Raw genomic sequence first — 23,723 nt, forward strand, 5'->3', positions numbered from 1 at the left:
CTGTTGGGTATTTAATATTAGAGATGGAGGTTGTGCTGTCTCACGAACAGTCAAGACCAGTCCAATTGGGAAGCAAAGAGTCTTTCTCATTGGCGGTGGAAAGATGGTCTGCCTGAAGGGTGGACCAATGGTGGGCATATTAGCAGGGTGGTTTGAATCACAGAATTCATAGAATGCCACGTGCAGAAGGAGGCCATTTGGCCCATTGAGTCTACACCGACCCTCTGAAAGAGCATTTTACCTAGGCCCACTCCCCCACCCTATTCCCATAACCCCACCTAACCTGCACACCTCTGGGCTGTGGGAGAAATCGGGAGCACCCAGAAGAAATGCACACAGACCCAGGGAGAGCATGCAAACTCCATCCAGTCACCCTAGGCCAGAATTGAACCTGGGTCCCTAGCGTTGTGCAGCAGAAGTGCTAACCACTGTGCCCCGTAGTTGCAGCAATCACATGTTGAGCTGGGGTTGTTTGAGTCACGTGATGGAACCTCAGCGATACGGCCAACTGGAGTTGGTGAGCCTAGAGTCAGCACCTTCAGCTGCATGCAGGAGAATCATCAAGAAATGGCAATGAATGCTCTTCATTAACTAGATCCTGTGTACTACATTCTCCCTCTCCAGTGCGTTCTCACAAGTTTGTTCCCTCCCTCTAATGCTTTGTTGAGTTTTTAGGTAAGGCTTCAGCTTAAGGCGATGTCTACTTGCTATGTGATTTCTCCTGATTTTCATTCCCTGTAGGACTGTGACGTGATGACTTACGTCAGGGAGACATGCGGATGTTGTGGTAAGTTCATTTGTTTCAGCCACAGCACTTATATTCCGCAGTGAAATTCAGAGACCTTCCATCAAGGGGCCTTGTTGACCACACTGTGCACAATAGGAGCATACGTCAGTAAATCACAAGGAGTATGTGGCAGTCTCTGCTCTTTTTCTGGACAGTCCCAGCCACTAATCTAAATTCCGACATCCATTGGTTAATTTGAGGCATCACAGCATGTACTTTAATAGCATAGGTTACTGACAAAGAGTCATCCATACTCAAAACGTTAGCTCCCTTCTTTCTCCACAGATGCTCTCAGACCTGCTGAGATTGTCCAGTATTTTCTGTTTTTCTTTGAGCATAGATTACTGGTTGGCTTCCTGTCTGTAACTTTTGTAGTTTTACCTGAAGCCAGATGAGATGAATCCCAGCTGCCAATGGCTGACACAGTCTCCCAGATCCCATGAATTAATAAATCTGGTGGCTAATTCTCAATGGCACCGTCCAGAACCGTGAAGCTGGTATTGGATTAGTGAGCCAACACAAACTGTCAGCCCCCTCCTCCCCCCCGCCACCAAACTCTTACCATCAGGTGTGTCAGCATCGAGTTCAAATAACCCTCAGGAAACCTCTTCCTTGTCTCTCACTGGGGCTGGTTTAGCACAGCAGGCTAAATAGCTGGCTTGTAATGCAGGACAAGGCAGCAGCGTGGGTTCAATTCCCGTACCAGCCTCCCCGAACAGGCGCTGGAATGTGGCGACTCGGGGCTTTTCACTGTAACTTCATTGAAGCCTACTTGTGACAATAAGCGATTATTATTATAAGGAGAGTCACAGTGCAACTTGGGAGGAACGGGTTACTTTGAGCTTGTGATTCTCAAAGCTGCACCATCGATAGTTTTCCTTGCCTCATATCTGGATCTGTTGTAAACTAATCGATAGAGATTGATCGTCATGACTAGTCAATTCCAATATTATTCCAACTAATCGAATGATCGAAGGCCAACCAGATGAATCCTTTTTTTATCCAGAAGTTTCTACATACCGAGTTCCTATAGTTCCATTAAGTGGTCAGTAGAGAGGATTGATTAATTAGATCAGTTTGAATTTTGTATCAACTGCCATCCTTGAAGCCTATCTTTGTGCTCCACAGGATTTCTCATACAAGATATATAACTGATGAGTGTCAATTAACACAGTTTAACCTCCTTTATTTTCCATTCCCTTCCCCTTCTCTTTTCAGACTGTGAGAAGCAGTGTGGTCCGCTGGATATTGTATTTGTAATTGACAGCTCGGAGAGTATTGGCCTGACCAACTTTACTCTGGAAAAGAATTTCGTCATCAATACCGTCAGCCGATTGGGCACGTTAGCCAAAGATCCCAAATCTAACACAGGTCAGCAATCCAGGGAAAGGTCACCCACTTCACATAACCTTCACGTTCTAGGCTATTGGAACTTTTCTTCACTTAAAAATGGTGTGGGAAAGAAACACTCTTCCAGAATTTAGATGTAAATGGACTTTTATGGTCACCTTTTTTATTTTTAATCTTGACTACATGCAGCTGGATCATTTTCTTTCAAAATTTTAAGTGATGTCCTTTTGAACTGTTGAGGCCTATCACTGAAGGATGTGTAACTAAAGTTACAGTCGCCTGGCAACCCTGGGTCTGAGACTGACAGTCATTACTATCCTCAGGTTCAAGATGGAAGCCAAATACAGAAGCTCACTGCGCACAGTTAGGTTCATTCGTTTTTTTGACATGATTCATGTTTACAATTTGCTTTGTGATTTTGGACTTATTGGCCGTTCTGCACAGCGGGCAGAGATGTTGGCATGGTACAACCTAGAACCTATTAATAGGCACACCTCAGCCTATCATAACACGCCCTTCACCTTTAGAAATGCTGAAACAAAAATTGCACTTTTAGAACATGCTCTTGGTCTTAGGTCCACTCAGGTTCTACAGTGGGGCTGAGCACTCGACAGCCAGTTCCACGACTATGCACACGCTCCTATGAACACGCTCTGAAACCAATGCGACCCTCACACCACAGTCCGATCCTGTGTTAATCAATCATACACCTTGCTCAGACTCCTACCTCATGGCCAGCCCACACTCTTTCTGGTTGCAGGTGTCGACTTAAGCAGCTCCCTCTGTGACTGGTCAGCCTAAAACTGCCCTTTTAGCTATTAGCCACCTAGCCTTTTCTTTCAGTGAACCCCCCTGCCACCAACTCATCAAGTGTGAACATGTTCTGTAAAGGCTGGAATAGAATGCAATGTGATTACACTAAAAGGGTGCAGAGGAGATTCATCAGGATGTTGCAAGGGCTGGAGGTTTCAGCCATGAAGAGAGGCTGGTTAGGCTGGAGTTGTTTTCCTTGGAGCAGAAAAGCCTGAGGGGGGGACTTCATCCAGGTGTACAAAATTCTGAGATACATAGGGAGGGTAAATAGGAAGAAATGTTTCCTCTTAATAGAGGGAGCAATAACAAGGGGCATAGATTTAAGGTAAGAGGCAGGAGGTTCAGAGACAATTAAGGGAAAACCTTTTCACCCAGAGGGTGGGGGGGAATCTGGAACTCGCTGCCTGAAAGGGCGATAGAGAGATGAAACCTCATAACATTTAAGAAGCATTTAGATGAGCACTTGAAAAACCATAGCAGACAAAGCTATGGGCCAAGTGCTGGAAAATGGGGTTAGAATAGATAGGTGCTTGATGGCCGTGAGGGCATGATGGGCTGAAGGGCCTCTTGCTGTGCTGTAGAACACTTTGACCCCTCTTAGCTCACACTCTGTAACTAGTCAGTTCTGCAAGTACAGTATGTGTTACTCTGTAAAGTTCCCAGTGGAATGACCGGTTGATTGTTTCTCTCATTTAACTTGGGGATTGCAGGAGCTCGCGTTGGTGTTGTCCAGTACAGTCATGATGGAACATTTGAAGCTGTGCAGCTAAATGATCCAAAAATCAACTCGCTCTCATCCTTCAAGGAGGCGGTTAAGAAACTGGAGTGGATTGCAGGCGGCACCTGGACCCCCTCTGCCCTCAAATTTGCATACGACACGTTAATCAAAGCCAACAAGCGCGATAAAGCGAAGGTCTTCGCCGTGGTGATCACTGATGGCCGGCACGACCCGCGGGACGATGACTCGCTGCTCACGTCCCTGTGCAAGGGCGACGTCATTGTCAACGCCATCGGCATCGGGGACATGTTTTCCCGGGCACAGGACGACGAAACACTGAAGTCGATTGCCTGTAAACAGGATGGGCAGGTGCAGAAAATGAACCTCTTTGCAGACCTGGTGGCCGAGGAGTTCATTGACAAGATGGAGGAACTGCTGTGCCCCGGTAAGTCCAACTAAAGTGAGACACTGTCTGTTTCCAAAGATCTCAAAGCTGTACTGCAGGACGTGGAGCAGATCTAGGATGGGGCCAGGGGTGTTATAAAATGTCAGCTCTCTCAATACCAGCCCAAGTTCACTGCCAAGACATCTTCATAAAGTTTGAGGTCTGGGAGTAGTTCTTCACTTGGCGGATTCCTGGTTGGGGGATAGGTAGCTCTCTGGAGGGGAGCCTTCAAATGACCTTAACTAAGGATATAAGTTATTGGGTGCGATTTTCTGTCGACCTGAGGTGGCTCGCCATTGGTTGCCTCCTGGATCTTCCAGTCCCGCTAATGTGCGCCAGTTTTCCTGACTCACCCGCCTTACTGCTGGGGAACCCACCGCAGGGGGTTAGGTGAGAGGGAAAGATCCTACTGGTGGGATTGGCCAGAAAATCCCGCCCGTTGTCCTTTCCAATGCATTCATAGTTTCCTACGACAAGCGGAAATGTTTTTATATCTTTTCCTTTCTTTCAGATCCTGAGATTATCTGTCCTGATCTCCCCTGTAAAACAGGTAAGTTCCAAGCTCATCAAATTACATTGCGCAGGAGACTCACTCAGAAAGCTAATTCATTATATGTTTACACCACGTAAACTGTACCTGAGACGATATAGAGACTGCATTTGGGGCATATGATGTCGACCAGATGTAGATTGTATATAGAGCCTAAGACTGTTGCTGGAAGTAAATATAACACAACGTCTTTCACTCCCCCACTCCACGCTCTCCACAGCTGTGCCCAGTCCTGATGGAATACTTAAAATCATTTTGGTGTGAGAAAATAGAATATTCTAGAAATAGAAACATGGAGGTCTCTTGCAGGTAGAGGATTGTCGAGATCTTAGACTGAATGCCTCTTTTTTTTCTCCCAAGCGAAATGAAAACACCGCCATGCTCGTGCCTTTCTGCATAATGAAGGAGGACTCACTAACGGAATTAGACGAGTCCAGAGTAGTTGAACATGCCAGTTTTGGGGGAGGGCCATATGGCGAAACACACATTTCCTTCATGTACAACAACATTTACCCATATAAGCAAATTGCTGAGATCTCAGGGTGACACAAGTCAGACTGAGAAACGCAATTGAGGTAGGGGTTACATAGAACATACAGTGCAGAAGGAGGCCATTCGGCCCATCGAGTCTGCACCGACCCACTTAAGCCCTCACTTCCACCCTATCCCTGTAACCCAATAACCCCTCCTAACCTTTTTTGGTCACTAAAGGCAATTTATCATGGCCAATCCACCTAACCTGCACGTCCTTGGACTGTGGGAGGAAACCGTAGCACCCAGAGGAAACCCACGCAGTCACGGGGAGAACGTGCTGACTCCGCACAGACAGTGACCCAGCAGGGAATCGAACCTGGGAGCCTGGCGCTGTGAAGACACAGTGCTATCCACTTGTGCTACCGTGCTGCCCCGCCTTCTCCAAGTAAAAGACCGAGAGAAGATTGGCGCCTTCTCTCATCCTACTTTCAAATTTCTGAGCATTTAATTACCAGAGACAGCCAGAAAAATAAAGTTGGTGCTGCAGTCTGCCCTTAAACCCCATTGAATGGAAAGGGGCCCTTGAGGACAGGTTGAAGGCCTTCAGATAAGCCGCAATTATTAATTTGGAGCCTAGATTACTTTTACGGGGACCTGGCTGGAGGAACACTCACCAAGGAAAATTTGACTCTTACCTCAGCTGGGTCTCTTCTCTTCCATTGCTTGGAGACTATAAACAGCGCAGGCTTCGACCAGTTTGAACCTGGCATAAAAATGAGCCCAATTTGCATCAGAGGCTCTTGGGGCCCCATATTAAAAGAGGTACGTGTTTCTGGTCACATGGCAGTACAGCCCCTTTCAAAATGCGCAGCTATGTCCCAAATGTTGACCGGGCAGTCAGAAGACCCAATCCCTTTTCTCAGTTCATTGCTGGACTGTTAACATATGAACAAGGAGCAGGAGTAGGCCATTCGGCCCCACGAACTCACTCTGCCATTTAATAAGATCATGGCAGCTCCGATAGTAACCTCAAATCTGCATCCCTGCCTACCCCCTATAACCTATCACCCCCTTGCTTACCAAGAATCTATCCACTTCTCCCTTAAAAATATTCAAAGATTCCTCTACCACAGCCCTTTAAAGGAAGAGAGTTCCAAAGACTCTCGACCCTCTGACAGAAAATATTTCACCTTGTCTCCGTTTTAAAACTTATTTTTGAACTGTGACCACTAGTTCTAGATTCTTCCACAAGAGGAACCATCCTCTCCATATCCACCTGCTCAAAAACCCTCAAGATCGTGGCCGGGATTCTCTGATCCCGCACCAGGTCGGAGAATCGGCAGGGGGGGGCGCTCCGATGCCGGGCAGCCGATTCTCCGGCGACTGGAGAATCAGCGGTAATCGCGCCCATGGGGTCGCCGCGGCGCCGATCGGGGGCTGTTGAAAACGCCCCCCCCCCAGCGATTCTCCGCGCCTTGACGGGCCAAGTGCCTGCCGAGTCCCGCCGCCGTGTGTCACGTGTGGTCCTACCCGGAGGGACCTCGGAGTTCTGGCTGCAGGGGCCATCCTGGTGGGGGGGCAGGAGGATCCAACTACGGGGGGGGCCTCCACGGTGGCCAGGCCCGCGATCGGGGCCTACCGATCGGCGGGCGGGCTAATTCCGGGGGTGGGGGAGGGGGCTATGTTCCTCCATGCCAGGCCCCCGTAGGGATCCACCATGTTGCCTGGGGGCTGGCGGGAGACAGTAACCCACGCGCATGCGCGGACCCACGCCGGCCGTGGCGCACCACTTTCGAGCAGTGGACAGTACTCCAGCACTGTACTAGCTCCCTAGGAAGGGGTGAATGCCTGGGCCTGGAGGCCCGTTGACGCCGACGTCGCTCGCGGCAGTTTTGACGCCGGCATCAACCGTTGGCCGGGACTTTGGAGAATCCCGGCCCTTATGTTTCAATCAAGTCGCCTCTTACTCTTCTAAGCTCCAGAGGATACAAGCCTAGCCTGTCCAACCTTTCCCAGAAGACAACCCACCCATTCCTGGTATTAGTCTGGTAAACCTTCTCTGAACTGCTTCTGACACATTAACATCCTTTAAATAAGGTGATCAATACTGTATATGGTCTTACCAACACCCAGTGCAACTGAAGCATAACACCCCTGCCTTACCAACACCCAGTGCAACTGAAGCATAACACCCCTGCCTTTGTAGTCAATTTTCCTTGCAGTAAATGGCGCCATTCTATCAGCTTTCCTAATTACTCGCTGTACTTTGCATACCCGCCTTTTGCGATTCATGCACTAGGACACCCAGATCCCTCTGCACCTCAGAGTTCTGCAATCTCTCACCATTTAGATAATTTTCTCTTTTATTCTTCCTGTTTGTGGACAATTTCACATTTGACCACATTATACTCCATTTGCCAGATCTTTGCCCACTCACTTAACCTATCAATGTATTTTTATAGCCTCTTCGAGTCCTCTTCACAACACTAGACAACTGTGGTCAAAATTAACACAAAGAAGCCATCTCTGGTTGGTTGCTGCTGAATTCTTGGCTGGCCCAGACCAAATCCATGCTGCATGATGATATGCTAATCCTTTCATTGCAGAATTGGGAGCTAACAGTGGGTAGTGTGATCAGCAACAGCTGCTTTCATTCATGTAGCACCTTTTAGCATCATAAAAGTACCCCAAAGCAATTCATTGGAGCAAAATGTGACACTGAGCCACACTAGGAAGTATTAGGGCAGGTGACCAAAAGCTTTGTCAAAGAAGTAAGTTTTGAAGAGTGTGTTAAGAAAGAGGCAGGAGGTAAAAATGCAGAGAGTTTCCGGTAAGAAGTTCCACAGTTTGGGGTTTCCGCAGCTGAAGGCATGGCCACCAGTAGTGGAGTATTCGAGAGGCCAGAATTTGAGGAGGAGTGCAAAATAATTCAGAGGGTTGTGGGGCTGGAAGAGATTACAGAGATATGGAGGGGTGACGCCTGGGAGGGATTTAAGCAAGGATGAGAAAATTAAAATGAAGGTGCTGGTTAAAGGGGAACCATTATAGGTCAGAGAGCGATGAGTGAATGAGAGTTAGCACAGGCAGTGGAATTTTGGATGACCTCAAGGTCAGAGGGGGTAGAATGTGGGAGGCCGACCAGGAGGGTGGTGGAATGGTCAACTCCGGAGCTAAAGGCATGGATGTAGGTTTCAGTAGCAGGTGAACAGGAGCAGGGTCAGACAATAAGTGACAGAGGTGGAAACGGGTGGTCTCTGAGATGGCATGGATACATGGTCAGAAGCTCAACTTGGGATCAAACATGGCACTAAGTTGCGAACAGTCAGGCTCTATGAAGACAGCTGCTGGGGAAAGACGTGGAATCAGTGGCTGTGGAATGAATGTTGCAGCAGGACTGAAAATTATGGCTTCCACCTTTCCAATCATTCATTCAGTCCAAATTCTTAATATTGATTTGTCAGAGGCTGTCGGAAATTGCTAGACACTGCTGATGGGTGGGGTGTCACCATATCCCCATTGCTGTTTTAACTCAAACACAAATGGGAGGGGGTGGTGGCAGATGTTCAATGCCCTTTTGTGAAATCAATATGGCCCCTCAAATCGTCAGTGGAGTGGGCATCAGGGGCCAATATGGGCTCTCATATAATCAGTGAATTGGACAACATGGATATGGGCCCATGATGTTCGACACGTGGACACAGATGGAATGGTTGCCATGGCAATGTGTTAGCCTCGCTGACCAGCACAGAGTTGGGGCGACACTGATGAACCAGTCATCAAACCCCTGGGCAAACAGAAGCACTTGAAAATCTGAGACCATTTTAAGAACAGTATGTGAAAAGGGAGTTTATACATGGAGCTGACTACACATTCAGCAATAGAGGAGTGCTATGTGGACTCAACCGTTCATAACATAAAGGGCAGGACATGTCTGGCCCAAACCATGGATTGCATGAAAGCAGGAGGGGAGATATGCAATGGACTATGCAGAAGGACCTTTTCATCCAATTTATATTATGAAACCATTTGGAATGGATATGACTCTTCAGAGACCACATTCATTTTCCATGGGGTGGATCTGGGGCAACCCACACAAAAACTTAATTGGTAAGGTTGCGTGGAAAAAATGTAGTTTCAAAACTAAACTTGTGCGTGCAAAGCCACAGTTGCCATTTATTTAATTCTGACTGTAGCCCAAATCTCTCTGCTGACCCGCCTGGGTGGCAATTTTAAACTGATGGCATGTCAGAAACAACTCTCTGACCAGAGGAAGTAGGTTTTTTCTCTTCACTCTATTTCAAACCTTTTGTAATTTAAAAAAATTCAATTCAATCTCTTTGCCTGCTCTGTTTCAGTACAAATACATCATCAGCTATGGCTCAACAGCTAGCACCCTCTTGAGTCAATAGGTTCAAGTCCCACTCCAGAACCTTGAGTATGAAATCTAGACTAAGGCTCCGGTGTAGTACTGAGGGAGTGCTATACTGTCAAAGGTGCTGTTTTTGAATGTGATGGTAAACATCTGCCCTCTATACATTCCCATGACACCATTTCAAAGAAGTGCCGGAGAGTTTTCCGGATGCCCAGGCCAATACTTGGCCCTCAGATAACACCTAAAATTGATGGCCTGGTCATTTATTTCATTACTGATCGTGGAACTTTACTGAACACGTTTCCTATTTTGCGACATCTTCCATGAAGTACTGCCTGTAAAACACTTTGAGACATTTTTTAAAAATGTATTCCTTGGGAGGTGGGTATCGCTGGCAAGGCCGGCATTTGTTGCCCATCCCTAATTGCCCTTGAACTGAGTGGATTGCTGGGCCATTTTCAGGGGGCAGTTGAGCGTCAATCACATGAGCTGTGAATCACATGCAAGCCAGGCCGGTAAGGTGGCAGATTTCCTTCCCTGAAGCACATTATTGAGGCAGGCAATCGATGATAGTTGGCATGGTCGCCATTTCTAAGACTAGCTTTCAATCCCAAATGTATTAATTAATTGAATTTAACTTCCACCAGCTTCCAAGGTGGAATTTGAACTCATGTCCCCAGCGCATTAGCCTGGGCCCCTCGTTCACCCTAATCAACAACATTACCTCTAAGACACTGGCTTCCTGAGGTGGTGAAATACAGTATAAACACAAAACTTTGATTCTTATCCTTTCTATAGGGGGTCTACCCTGGCATTCTGTGCTCCCATTTATAAAAGCCATGAAGCTGCTTCAAGGCCTCATTTCACTGTGCAAGTGTAGTTCAGTCTGCAAAGCATTCTGAGGGAGACTAGGAAGGTTTACTCATTACTGAGTGAATGGTATACTCTGTCAGCCAGTGTCAGCGAGCCTAAAAACTCTTCTCTTTTAATCGTTTTCAGATATCTTAAGCAGTAACGCTGCATACCCAGGTTACCCACCCATCCCAATGCAAGGGACCTACCCTGGTAACTGGTTTCACAGAATCCAGGAATTTAGATCAGCAATGCAAACTTCTGAGCACCCAGATACCTACAGCAAACTGGTAGCGACTATGGCTTACACCGCAGGGATGGCCAAATTCTCCACTGGAGAGGAGCGGCAGAATTGGACAGACCTATTCATAGATTCTTTTAAAATGATTTACAGTGATATAACAGGGGATGTTGAGAAGGGCATGAAGCTGTGCTAGGGGAAGTGGCTGGGTGCTACTTCCACGACGATTAATGCTCCACGGAACATGCCCATCAATCCCAAACCTGCGCTACCGATGGGCAAGCAATGAAAAGCCAGCTTAACCCGCAGCTTCTTGTTCTGAGCCTTGCATCCCTGTCACCAGGGGTCACTTGCAGCTGGTCATACAGGGTAGGCTTGAGGGTCGGGGAAGAGCATTGACATGCAGAGTCTCGCACAGCTGCGTTTGGACCGTCGCTGGTTTGGGTCAGCTCCCAGGACGCACTCCGAGGGCTATTTGCGCTCCTCAATCCAGCTCATCTACCCCTGCAATAGAATTGTGATCCTCCAAAAAAAGAGACTGGATCTGTGAATCTGCTTCTAGGGGGTAGGAGAATGAGATTTAGCTGTGTAAAGGCCACAGGGATGATCTCCTGGAATCTAGGTCAAACAACGGTCCATTTCAGCTAAATCAGAGAGGTGAGGTGGCAGTGGGAAATTAAAATCAAAACTTGTCTTGGCCAAGCTCTGAAGCAGAGCCTGTCTCTAAAAGCAGATATTGCTGGGTACAAGGCAGACAGTGCGGAATCCACAGAGTATGAGTGGCAATCTTCTAAATGGACATTGGGGTTGCCCATTCTGGATGGATTCCTGGAGGTTCCATCCATTTGCCCTCCCACATCCAGGCTCCTGCCTGCTATTGATTGCCAGACATGTCCATTCTCTAACCAACACCCTCCAGCCAATTGGCAAGCAGGGTCTTGGAGATCCCATTGGATAGTGCCTGACATTTGGTCAAAGAGCCTTATTCATCTCATCTCCAATACTTTTAGGGCTACTATTCGAAGAGTGTGTTTTTAAAAAACACAAACACACAGTTGATTTTAATGTCCCAGTGATTTTTGTAACAATTCTATGACTCTCTTCCCCTGGTTGCTTACCTCAGTGGCCTGGATCTTAATCTTTATTCTCAGCTGGAGACTTGGCAACCTTAATTGAATCTGAGTTTGGATGAGGGAGATTCCAGGGACGTTGCCCTGGTATTCCTCGTTCCCAGATGCCGATGTTCCATGTTTGTGTTCCCAGCGTTTCCTGATTATGTTTTCAGATTTCCCCTCTGTCTCTCGGCCCACTCAAGCTGCTGTTAAGGGGTGGAGCCTGCTCCTGCGCCTGTATTGTCTAAGATGTCGCACACTTCTGCCTTTCTCTAATGCATTTTTCAACATGTACATGTATTGTTTAATAAACATTTCATTGTATTCTTGGATGCTGGCTGATGTTTTAATAGAAAAGAAGAACGAACACACTTGCATTTGTATAGCACCTTTCACGACCTCAGCACATCAAAAAGTACCATCCAGCCAGTGAGGTACTTATGAAGTAAGTGGGGTTACTGTCAGAAACAGGGCAGCAAATTTACGTGCAGCAAGATCCCACAAACAGCACTGTGATAATGACCAGATAATGCGTTCTGAGTGTTGTTAGTTGTGGGATTAAATATTGGACCCAAACATCAGGAGGAACTCTTTTCTCTCCTTGAATAGTGACATATGCTAGCTCAAAAGGGGGCAGACAATATTTTGGTTTAGGTGGGACCTCCGATATTGCAGCTCTCCCTCAGCACTGCAGTGTCGGCCCAAGTTATGTGCTCAAGTCTCTGGAATGAGACTCAAATGCAAAACCTTGTGACTCAGAGGCAGAGGCCACAAGTCGGGGTGGGTTTTGGGGATGCCCATTTTTAAAAAAATCTTTCGTGGGATCGTGGTATCACCAGATTGCCCATCCCTCATTGCCCTTGAACTGAGTGACCAGGCCACATGGCGGTGGATCTGGAGTCTGGACTAGGCCAGACCAGGTGAGGATGGCAGGTTTCCTTAGTGACATTGCTGGACCAGATGGACAGTGACAATCGACAATGGTTTCATGGTCATCATTTTTATAGAACTCAAATGTCACTATCTGCCATGGTGGGATTCAAACCCAAGTCTCAGGGCATTACCCGTGACCTGTGGATCACTAGTCCAATGACAATACCACGGCACCATCGCCTTCCCATTTGTTTGGTTTTAGACCATAGCCCTGCGCAGATACTAGTGAATCCACTTGCATTGTCACAGCCTGGAAGTGCGCTCATTCGAGGATCTCAGAGACCCCTAAGATCTGCTGCTCAATGATATCACAAACTCAATCCCTGTCCTGTGTTGGATGTGGCCAATCTAATGGGACCCTGTGAATTTTACAGAAGCTATTAGTTAGTTCGTCCGCATGGAGCAATAGTTTTAAACGTAAAGCAAGATGTGGTGGAAATTCACAGCAGGTGAATCAGCACCTTTCTGGCAAATGATATAAATCTAACAGGTCAATCTGCCTCCCTTTAGAGCTTTGAGAAGCCGTTAGACCTGGAGATTTTGAGTTTATTTTTTGTTTCGTACTGTACTGATCTCAGTCCCTTAGTGAGGAGCAGAAATTGGGGGGGGTGGATGGGAGGTCATGGGCGAGATTCTCCCAGCCCTGGGCCGGGCCGGAGAATCCCCGCGAATGGGCCACGCCACCCTGACGCCGGCACGCGATTCTGCGCAGAACGGAGAATCGGCGCCATTGGCACCGGCGTAGTTGGCACGGCGCCGGTCGCGGGCCGCTCTACGCAGCCGACCCACCGATTCTCCGACCCAGATGGGTCGTAAGAAAATAACCCAATCCCACCGGCGCCATTCTAACCTTCTCCGGTCCGGCATGACCTCGGTGTGTAAGGGTCGGGTGGCAGCCTTTGGGGGGAGGGGGGGTCTGACACCAGGGGGGCCTCCGATGTGGCCTGGCCTGCGATCGGGGCCCACCGATCGGCAGACCGGTCTCTGTGGCTGGGGGCCTCCTTTCCTACGCGTCGGCCCCTGTAGTCCTGCGCCATGTTGCGCAGGGCCGGCGCGTTGAAGGAGGCCACTGCGCATGCGCGTGTTGGCACCAGTGCCACTGTGCATGTCCTCATTGGCACCGACGCAACTGCGCATGCGCGGATCCCACGGCGCACAGTTCACGCTGGGATCTGCAGCTGGAGCAGAGCGAACCGCTCCACTGCCGTGCTGGCCCCCTGTACGAACCAGCATTAGTCATGGGAGCGGCCCGTTCTCGCCGTCGTAAAACGCATGGACACTGTGCTGCGGGATTGTAGAATCCCGCCCCATGGACTTTGGTATCTGGCATGTAGGAGAGAGGCTCATAACCAAGTTGGCTTAAATCCGAGTTCCCACTGATGCAGTTATCTGTAGTTGCTGATATTAACCAATCAATCTTAATGTTTTGACCTGGGATTGATCGAGCAGTGGGACTGTGAGATTTGGAGAGCCTCTTTCCAAATGTCCCCACAAAGTTCAGACAGGATTAACCAGCGTTCAAGGGGCAGAAGCACAAAGAGGAACAAGTTGCCTAGACTTCCAAAAGCCCGGATGCTGTATCACTGGAGGGGGTGGATGACTATGTGTGGCACAGCCTACTAACATGGATGTCCCAGGTTTACCAGCTATGTGAATCACTTGGTTCAGTTAGGGAACTTACCATCAATGGCATTCCTGCCACCAAGCTTGGATGTTGGTTCTCCAGCTGGCCTTGTTAAAAGGCTTGTGACACATGCTGAGCGAAAAGGAGGAGGGTGCTGCAAGGTGTAAGGCTTCTTTTTTTTAAATATTCGTCTATGGGATATGGGTGTCGATAGCTAGGGAACATTTATTGCCCATCCCTAATTACCCTAGAGAAGATGGTGGTGAACGCCTTCTTGAACTGCTACAGTTCATGTGGTGTATGTACACCCACAGCTCTGTTAGGGAAGGAATTCCAGGATTTTGACAGTGAAAGAATAGCGATTATATTTCCAAGTCAAGATGGCGAAGTCTTGGAAGGGAACTTCTAGGTGGTTGCATTCCCATGTATCCACTGCCCTTGTCCTTCGAGATGGTAGTGGGTAAAACCAAATTACTGCAGATGCTCGACTCTGAAACCAAAAGAGAAAATGCTGGAAAATCTCAGCAGGTCTGGCAGCATCTGTAGGGAGAGAAAAGAGCTAACGTTTCGAGTCCAAATGACCCTTTGTCAAAGAGATGGTAGTGAGTGTGGCTTTGGAAAGTGCTGCCTATGGAGCCTTAGTGAGTTCCTGCAGTGCATCTTGTAGATGGCTGATGGAGGTAGTGAATGTTTTTTTTTCCTTTATTAATTTATGGGATGTAAGCGTCGCTGGCTGGACCAGCATTTATTGTCCATCTCTGAGGGCATTTAAGAGTCAACCACATTGCTGTTTGTCTGGAGTCGCATGTAGGCCAGACCATTTAAGGATGACAGATTTCCTTCCCTAAAGGACATGAGAATGTTTCTCGATGTGTGCCAATCAAGTGGGCTGCTTTGTCCTGGATGGTGTTGAGCTTCATGAGTGTTGTTGGAGCTGCACTCATCTATTTCAACAATACTGTGACAGAGCTCCTAATCAACAACAAAAACCCGGGCGGCACAGTGGTGAACAGTGCTGCCTCTCAGTGCTGAGGACCCAAGTTCGATCTCGCCCCAGGTCACTGTCAAGTGTGGAGTTTGCACATTCTCCCTTGTGTCTGTGTGGGTCTCACCCCCACAAACCATAGATGTGCAGGGTAGGTGGATTGGCCATGCTACATTGCCCCTTAATTGGAAAAAAACAGAATTGGGTACTTAATTTTTTTTAAAGTGACACGCAGAAGGTTGGATCTGAAATGAGGTTGGTTTGTATTGAGTAAGCCATCAGAGCCACTAGCGAATGGGCAGGATTTTAAAAACATTGAGTGGTGAAATGTTCCCGTCAGCGATTGTTTAAACAGCCTCTGGATCTGTTTATGGATTCCACCGGAACCTTTGTGAATTCATCCATCCATATGTTCTATTTTAATATGAGAACAACCAGAGCAAAGAAAGCCCCTTCCTATGTCTTATACCACCTACCATCAAATGGAACCCAACCGTGCACATCATGGGCTGGATTCTCTGCCGGCGGGAGTTTTGCCGGCAGCTCGGGGGTTTCCCGACGGTGTGGGGCTACCCCACAATGGGAAACCCCATTGACGAGCCAGCGTAATGGAGCATCCCGCCGGCGGGGTAAAACAGAAATGTGGCGTGGCGGGACGGAGAATCCAGCCCCCTGTGTGAGATGGGGGTGGTGGGAGGAGGCATTTTAACACATTCTCACTGCCCCCGGCCCCTCCTTTATGAGGTGAGGAGGTGGAGCAAAGTGGCCGTGGTTGGGAAGTCACTGAACATTATTTTTGCTCTCCCAATGGAAGAGAAAATCCAAATCTAATGTTAAGTAGGATGATTCCACGGGGCCTATGTTATTCTGAATTAAATGCATTGCCACTAACTGAGTTATGAGTAGATTATGTTGGCTCTGGTATAGATATCTCAAGGGAGGATATCTGTTTCTTCCAAATCTTGGGAAACGTGTCTCAGTTTGCTTAGTAGAAATGTTTGCTTAGCTCACAAGGCAATGAAATTGGAGTCAATGCTCATTTTCCAGATGTTCCTTAAGAACCAGATGTGCTGAGTATTTCTTAAATGGTAAGAAACTGCAAAGTGTAGGTGTACAAAGGGTGTCCTTGTCTATTAGTCACTGAAGTATAACATGCAGGGGCAGGAAGTTATTAGGAAGACTAATGGAATGTTGGCCTTTATCGCAAGAGAATTGAGTACAGGAGTACTGAGGTCTTGCAGTGAGATCTTGTTTTAATTGTATCGAACTTTGGTTACGCTGCACCAGGAGTACTGTGTGCAGTTTTGGTCCCATTACCTCAGAAAGGATATTATTGCCATAGAGGGAGTGCAGTGATGGTTCACCAGACTTGTTCTGGGGATGACAGGACTGTCTTATGAGGAGAGATTGGGAAAACTGAGCCTATATTCTCCAGGAGTTACGAAGAATGAGAGGTGATCATTGAAACTCACAAAATATGGAAAGGAATATTTAAAGGGTAATTGCTCCCTCTAGTTGGAAAGCCTAGAACCAGGGGGCATAATTTCAAAATAAGGGGGATGCCAGTTAGAACCGAGATGAGGAGAAATTTCTTTGCACAGAGGTTGTGAATCTTTGGAATTATCTACCCCAGAGGGCCGTGGAAGCTCAGTCATTGAGTATGTTTCAAGCAGATATTGGTAGATTCTGATTAACAAGAACGTAAAGGGTTATGGGGATAGTGTGGGTAAAAGGTATTGAAATGTCCGATTAGCCATAATTTTATTGAATAGCAGAGCAGGCTCAATGGGCTGAGTGGCCGACTCTTGTTCCTACCTCATGTTCGGCCTGTGTGGTTATTGATACCTCCCTTCCCATTACTTAATTGTTATAGATGGGAATAGAGTCCAATCCGCCAGTTTTTCCTTACCTGCTCAGCACCAGTATCTTAAATGATGTCGCTGAGCAAATGGCAAGTGCATCAGCCAAAAAACTCTGAATGCTCTCGATTGGAAAATTGACCCTATTGTGATTGAAAAGTTGCAAATGTGACTCCATTGTTTAAGAAAGGTGAAGGAGAGAAATCGGGAAATTATAGATCTGTTAGTTTGCCATCTGATGGCGGGAAAGTTCTTGCAGGAACAACTGAGCGAAAATTTGAAGTTGATCTGAGAGAGGTGAGGCGGATTTAAAATTGGCAGCTTGTTTAAACAATCCTAACTGAGTTTTTGAGGAAGTAATGAAAGTAGCAGGCAGCGAATGTAGTTTATATGGATATCCAGAAGGCATTCGATAAGGTTCCACAAAAGAGGCAGTTCGCTATAATTAGAACATATGGAATTGATGACAACCTGTTGACCCTGGTTAGGAGTACGTGGAAAAAAAGAGGTTATAAGTGCTTGAATGTTACCTTCTTTACTCTTTCATGGGATGTGGGTGTCACTATCAAGGCTAACATGTGTTGCCCATCCCTAATTGCCCTTCAATTGAGTGATTTGCTAGACTATTTCAGGGGGCCGTTAAGAGTCAACCACATTGCTATGGATTTGGAGTCACACGTAGACCAGACCAGGTAAGAATGTGCTTCTCGAAAGAACGTTTGTGAGCCAGATGGGTTTTAATTGCAGATTTATGAATTGAATTTAAATTCCATCAACTGCCATGTTTGGTTTTGAACCCCTGCATTAACCTGGACTCTGGGTACGAGCCCAATGTTATTACTCCTATGCTACTCCAGTGCCTCCTCCTAAATGAGAAATAGTGTCCACAAGGACCCATGTTGGGGCCTCAACTATTCATAATATTTATTAATGACTTAGCTAATACATTGAAGATGAGCTGTGCAATATCCAATTATCATGTACGCCATGCACCATCCAAACTTGCTGGCAATCAGAGAGAGGTAACATGCTAAATAGTGTAGGTCAGCACATAACATCATAATGAGACATTGATAGATTAAATGAGTAGACAAACATTGGCAGAAGGATATCAGTGCAGGTAAATGTGAATTCATCTGTTCTAGAAAATGGTGCGACCCCAGTATTATTTAAGTGGTAAAAAGCTAGGAGCAGTGGAGGTCCAAAGGGATTTAGGAGTCCACAAAGATCACTCAATAGTTGCAGTCAGATGCAATAAAAAATCCAAAAGGCAAATGGAATGCTAGCCTAATTATAACTGCAGGGGTTGAATATTGCATATGATAGGGTTTGGAGGAGGTTTTTTCACATCTATAGAAAACCCTGGTTCGACCACATCTGGACTATTGTCTATGGTTATGGATACTGCACCTTTGGGTGTATTGATCTTGGAAGTCAGTAAAGCACAGATTCACCAGAATGTTAGCAGGGCCCCAGAACTAATTTATATGGGTAGATCACATAAACTAGACTGGAATGTAGAAGGTGATTTGATTGAGGCCAGTCAGGAATTCGGAAGGAGTTGATGGGGTTTGTTCCGGTGGAGGAGTCCAGAAAAAGAAGGCATAAGTTGCTACTTAGAGCGAGGCCGTTCGGGGGTAATATTAGGAAGCACGTCTCCACACAAAGGGTGGTGGAAATTTGAAACGTTCTCCCTCATAAAATCCCCTGAGGTTGCGGGTCAATTAAAAATGTGACAACTGAGTGATAGGTTTGCATTAGGCCGAGACCTGAGACAGAAGCTTTGGGATGGGGTGGGGGGGGGGCGGGGGGGCATCACACATTGTATATGCTGGATTTGTCCATTTAGAAATGGGGAGTGGGATTTTCCAGGATGGTTTGCAGTGGCAGAGGTGGCCTGCCATTGGCCGACGACCGGATCTTCTGGTGCTGCTGTTGTCAATGGGGTTTCCTGTTGAATATGCCCCTTCCCACTGGGAAATCTCCAGCGCGAGGGCGCCATCAGCAGGACTGCAAGATCCCGCCGGCATGAACGGGCGGTAAGTTCCAGTCAGGGAAACAATTTTCTCTGGTAAGGAATCAGCATCTTAAAGTTAGAGCTGGGGCAACAAGACAAATGATCTGCTCTTTGCTCTTTGTGGGAGCTAGCTGTGTATGAATTTGGCTGCCATGATTTATGCTTCATAAATGTACTTCATTGATTGCAAAACATTTTGATACATCCAGAGATCGTGAAAGGTGATATATCAAAGTCGGTTCTTTCTTTCCTACCCAGTAGGGTCCAGCAGAACTTAATTGGATTTCTTTGCTTTTCCTGTCATTCTTTTTGCCCTGGTGAGGGAGGTAGAGGGGCACAGACAAATGGAGCCCGATAAAATATATCCTTGGTATCTTTTCCAGAGCTTGCAGTGGCCCCGTGCATGCATCGCCCAGTGGACCTGGTCTTCATGGTTGATGGCTCGGAGAGAATGGGCAGCACCAACTTTCGGCACGTGCGGAATTTCATTGAGAAGGTGGCGACCAGAATCCCGCTGGCCGAAAGCAACAGTGATGCTTTGCGGGCCCGGATTGCTGTGGTGCAATATGGCAGCGAGGATGAGCAGCAGTTGGTCTTCGGGCTCAGCAACAATGTAACCGCCATCCTTGACTCCCTGGCCACCATGAGCTACCTGGATTCATCCTCCAATGTGGGCTCCGCCATCATCTATGGCATCCGCAACCTTGTCCAGAGGCCGGGCCCAGCGTCCCAGGCTGCCCGGCGGGGAGCCGAGCTCTCCTTTGTCTTCATCACCGATGGCACCAGCGGCAACAAGAGCCTCGGTGAGGCGGTGGACTCCATGCGCAAGCACGACGTTGTGCCCACGGTGATTGCTGTGGGGCCAGAAGTGGACATGGACATCCTGATGCTGATAGGGTTAGGAGAGAGGGCAGCCATCTATCGAGCTGCAGACTACTCCCAGATCCTGCATTCCAGCTTTTTTGACAGATTGTACGATTGGATCTGTTAAAGACTTCAAATCTGCTCGTTCTCCTCTCTCCCCACTGAGAGATTCACATAAAATCGATCCAAATATCTTTCTGTTTTTAGTTATATGTTATTCAGGAAAAGGTAAAACAAGGTGCTTCTTTTTTTAAAAAAAATATATCAATTATTTTTTATCATTGTCCTTTTTCTGTGCATTTCCAGCTTGCTAGGCCACAGAAGGAAATTCGCTTGGGTTGCCAACTCTGCTTGGACTGTTCGTCTTCATCAGACAGACCCACCCACCCTGTCTAAACTCTCACTCCATTAGTCAGGCAACATGTTGCCTCGCAGGTCACCACCCTTCTCACCAATTGGAAAAGCAGACAGACACACTGGGCTAAATGGCTGGCTTTTAAAAAGCAGACCAAGCAGGCCAGCAGCACGGTTCAATTCCCGTACCAGCCTCCCCGAACAGGCTCCGGAATGTGGCGACTAGGGGCTTTTCACAGTAACTTCATTGAAGCCTACTTGTGACAATAAGCGATTTTCATTTCATTTCATTTCATAACTCACAACACGATTGGCTGTACTTGATTGTCACTCAACCATTTATTTTTTTCCCACCTCCAAATAGTAATGAAAGAAGTTCAAAGGTATTTCTTTTAATCACAACCAAGTTGAACATTTCTAGAATATTTTCCCTCTGGGTCGCTGGAATTCAAATCTAGAGTGCTTGGAGATTTCATGTTAATCCTGCAGGGTTGGCAACCTGACAGCTTGACAGATGATCAAACAGTTCCTTTCCCCTTGCGCTAAGGCCAACACAGCCTCGGCCATTTTGTTCTTGTAATGTTTTGAAAGTGGTATCGTTTCGAAGTGTGCACTGATCATTTTGTTTTTTGCACGCCACGAAGATCAGACTTTTCGAGAAGATCTGAGAAAGATAAACTTGACGCTGAGGCCAGCACCTCGGATTGAAGCTCTTCCACCCCACCACCAACAGGGGAAAAAGTGATGAAGGACTAATGCTCCAGGTAGGCCCCAGGATCTTGCTACAAAAAGCCTGCGGATTCTAGAAATCTGAAACCCAGGCAGAAAATGCTGGAAATACTCAACAGGTCAGGCAGCATCTGTGAGGAGAGAGAAACAGAGTTGATGTTTTCAGCCGATAACCGAAGAAAAAAGGTCATCAAACTTAAAACGCAAAATCAGTTTTGCTCCTGACATGCTTCCTGACTTGTTTCGGTATCTCCTGGCCCTGATGAACCCCTCCTCCACCACCGGCTTACAAAACACACACATGGAACACCAAAACCCAGTGTCTTTTCTCATCCCCCTAACCCCACAACCCCTGACCAGGAAAGTAATTTGGCTGTTGGTAGTTAACATCGCCCACGCCCACATTGCATAGGCCTCAACAGCAATGGGGCCTGGTCAAAGAAATTTAGTAGGGTCCCCACCACTGAAAATGTTTTGTGTTTAAAACCGAAAGGCAATAACCATTAACCTTCACATTAACATCGGTTTCAACTGGGGTTTACCGACCAGTTCACACCAAATGTGAGAACCCAAGTAACACCTCATTTAAGGTGCACTTAACGTTTTGTGTACATAGACTCTCTGAAGCCCCCGTCTCTGGGTTTGTACTTGAGCATTGACTACAGTTTTAATAAAGCTATTTGCATAGCATGCAATCTTGTATAGTTTATTTATTCTACAATATTCTTGTTGTAGAGCATAGTACTGTATTAGCGCTTCCATGTTACACCAGCCATCGGTTATAGCGGTCAGATCGTGGATGTAATTGCTTAGTGGGGTGGGGACTGTGTAAGTAAACTGGAAAATATCGGGAGGCGATCCCTACACTTGCCGATTGATCCGAATCCCCAAGTTTACGTTTTCAGAGGGAGGCCCAAGTAGAGGCCTCATCATTGGTCCTGCATCATTGGTCATTTGTGGGGTCGGGGGTGGGGAAGACACGTTTCCTTCGTGCTAGCAGATAGTGGTGTTGCACAATGTGCAATACGGGGCTGGAATCACTCCAACTTTTAATATCAATCGCAAGGAACTCCAGCAAAGGTTTCTTGTTTTCGTAAAGCCACATGCAAATGTTTAAAATCTCAGGGTGAGAACGGGAAGGGCACATCAAGTCTGCAGGGACCTGAAAGGGAATGTTGGGGTTAAAGTTCCGGCTGTGACATCTTGCCCCTCAGGGCAGCAGTTCCACTGAAAGATTGTACTCCCAAATTGGCCTCCGCCTCAGACACTGGCAGACCTCCCACGGGGCGGCTGGCATCTTGGCTGTTTTAATTTTCTCTCCATGCACACACAGTTGGGCCTTTGTGGCACTGTGGCTTTGTCTTGACTCCTGTGCACTTGGCAAATGGGTTCAATCATCATCCAACGGTCCCCACACCCTCATCCACCCTTCCCATCATCCTCTCCCAGTTCCTCCACCCCCACGGACGTGAGGTGACTGTACCAGTGTCAAAGATCATCAAGCCATGGCTCTCTCTCTCTCTCCTAGTGCTGTACTTCACGAGATCCTGGCGGCCCTGTGGGGCTCATCGAAGGGTCACACTTTGTCACCTAGTTCCAGTGAATTTGTACCTTCTGTTGAAAACCACAAAGCTTTGTAATATATATTTCTCGTGAACGTTCAGACAATGAAGTAGTCCGTGTTATCTGTTATTAAGAATGTTTTTTTCCATACGGTTTGCAGCATCCAGATTTGAATCGTCTGTACTGAATACAAAAATCAATAAATGGGTTTTCCAAAAGCTCCTGTCGATCTACTTTGCATCATTTATATACAGTTTTACATCCTGAATATTTGCTGGAATAGGCCTCACCAGGATCACTTGTCCAGTTCTGGTCACCATACTTGAGGAAAGATCATTGGAGAATATGCAGAAGAGATTCACAAGAATGATTCCAGGGATAAAGAACTGTAGCTATGGGAATAGATTGGAGAGGTTGGGTCTGTTTTCCTTGGAGAAAATGAGGCTGAGAGGAGACTTGATCGAGGTATTCAGGATCCTGAGGGGTATGGATGGGGTAAATAGTGAGAAATTGTTGCCACACGAGAACACCAAGTAAAGGGCCCAGATTCAAAATAATTGGGAAATGGAGCAAAAGTGATGTGAGAAAAAGATTTTTCACCCAGAAGTGTTTGGTGTTTGAAACAAAATTCTTGAAAGAGCGGTGGGGGCAGGTTCAATCGCGGTATTTAAAAGGGAATCAGGTTGCTATCTGACAAGAAAGAATGTATAAGGTTACAGGATTAGGACAGAGGAGTGGGATGAGGGAGAGTGCTCTTTCAGCGAGCCAGTGCAGACCCGATGGGCTGAAAGGTCTCATTCTGCCCTGTAACAATTCTGTGAAGAGATGGCGATTGTCTCGAGTATTTCTGCCCAGGACAGGCAGCCATGTCTCGAGCTGTTCACTGCAATGAGGGCTATTTGTTTAGTTATTCGGTCAGCTGGCCTACCGCAAGTCAGTGACCCCGCACTGTGCCCCCAAGCCCAGAACAATTCCACTGTTCAATTCTCCACATTGGAAGGGGCTGATCATGTAGATGCTGATGGATTGTTTCCTCGGTTGAGGAACAGTGGAGGGCACAGTCTCGGGATAAGGGGCTGAT

General features: G+C 47.1%; 1 protein-coding gene across 5 annotated transcripts in view; it reads left to right on the forward strand.

Moving 5' to 3' along the window:
* Positions 1–22,860, forward strand: part of col6a2 (collagen, type VI, alpha 2) — a 111,190-nt gene extending 88,330 nt beyond the window's left edge. For 4 of the 5 annotated variants that reach the window (XM_072483054.1, XM_072483064.1, XM_072483046.1 and 1 more), the window contains 5 exons: positions 742–787; positions 2,006–2,158; positions 3,661–4,113; positions 4,625–4,663; positions 19,516–22,860. In XM_072483054.1, coding sequence (XP_072339155.1) covers positions 742–787; positions 2,006–2,158; positions 3,661–4,113; positions 4,625–4,663; positions 19,516–20,123 — 1,299 coding nt within the window. In that variant the 3' untranslated portion in view covers positions 20,124–22,860. Of the gene's footprint in view, positions 1–741; positions 788–2,005; positions 2,159–3,660; positions 4,114–4,624; positions 4,664–10,508; positions 12,044–19,515 lie in introns of those variants that run through there. The other variant, XM_072483073.1, reaches the window with a different exon arrangement.
* Positions 22,861–23,723: the final 863 nt, after the last annotated feature.

The sequence above is a fragment of the Scyliorhinus torazame genome, chromosome 2 (assembly GCF_047496885.1).
Source record: "Scyliorhinus torazame isolate Kashiwa2021f chromosome 2, sScyTor2.1, whole genome shotgun sequence".
Classification (NCBI taxonomy): domain Eukaryota; kingdom Metazoa; phylum Chordata; class Chondrichthyes; order Carcharhiniformes; family Scyliorhinidae; genus Scyliorhinus; species Scyliorhinus torazame.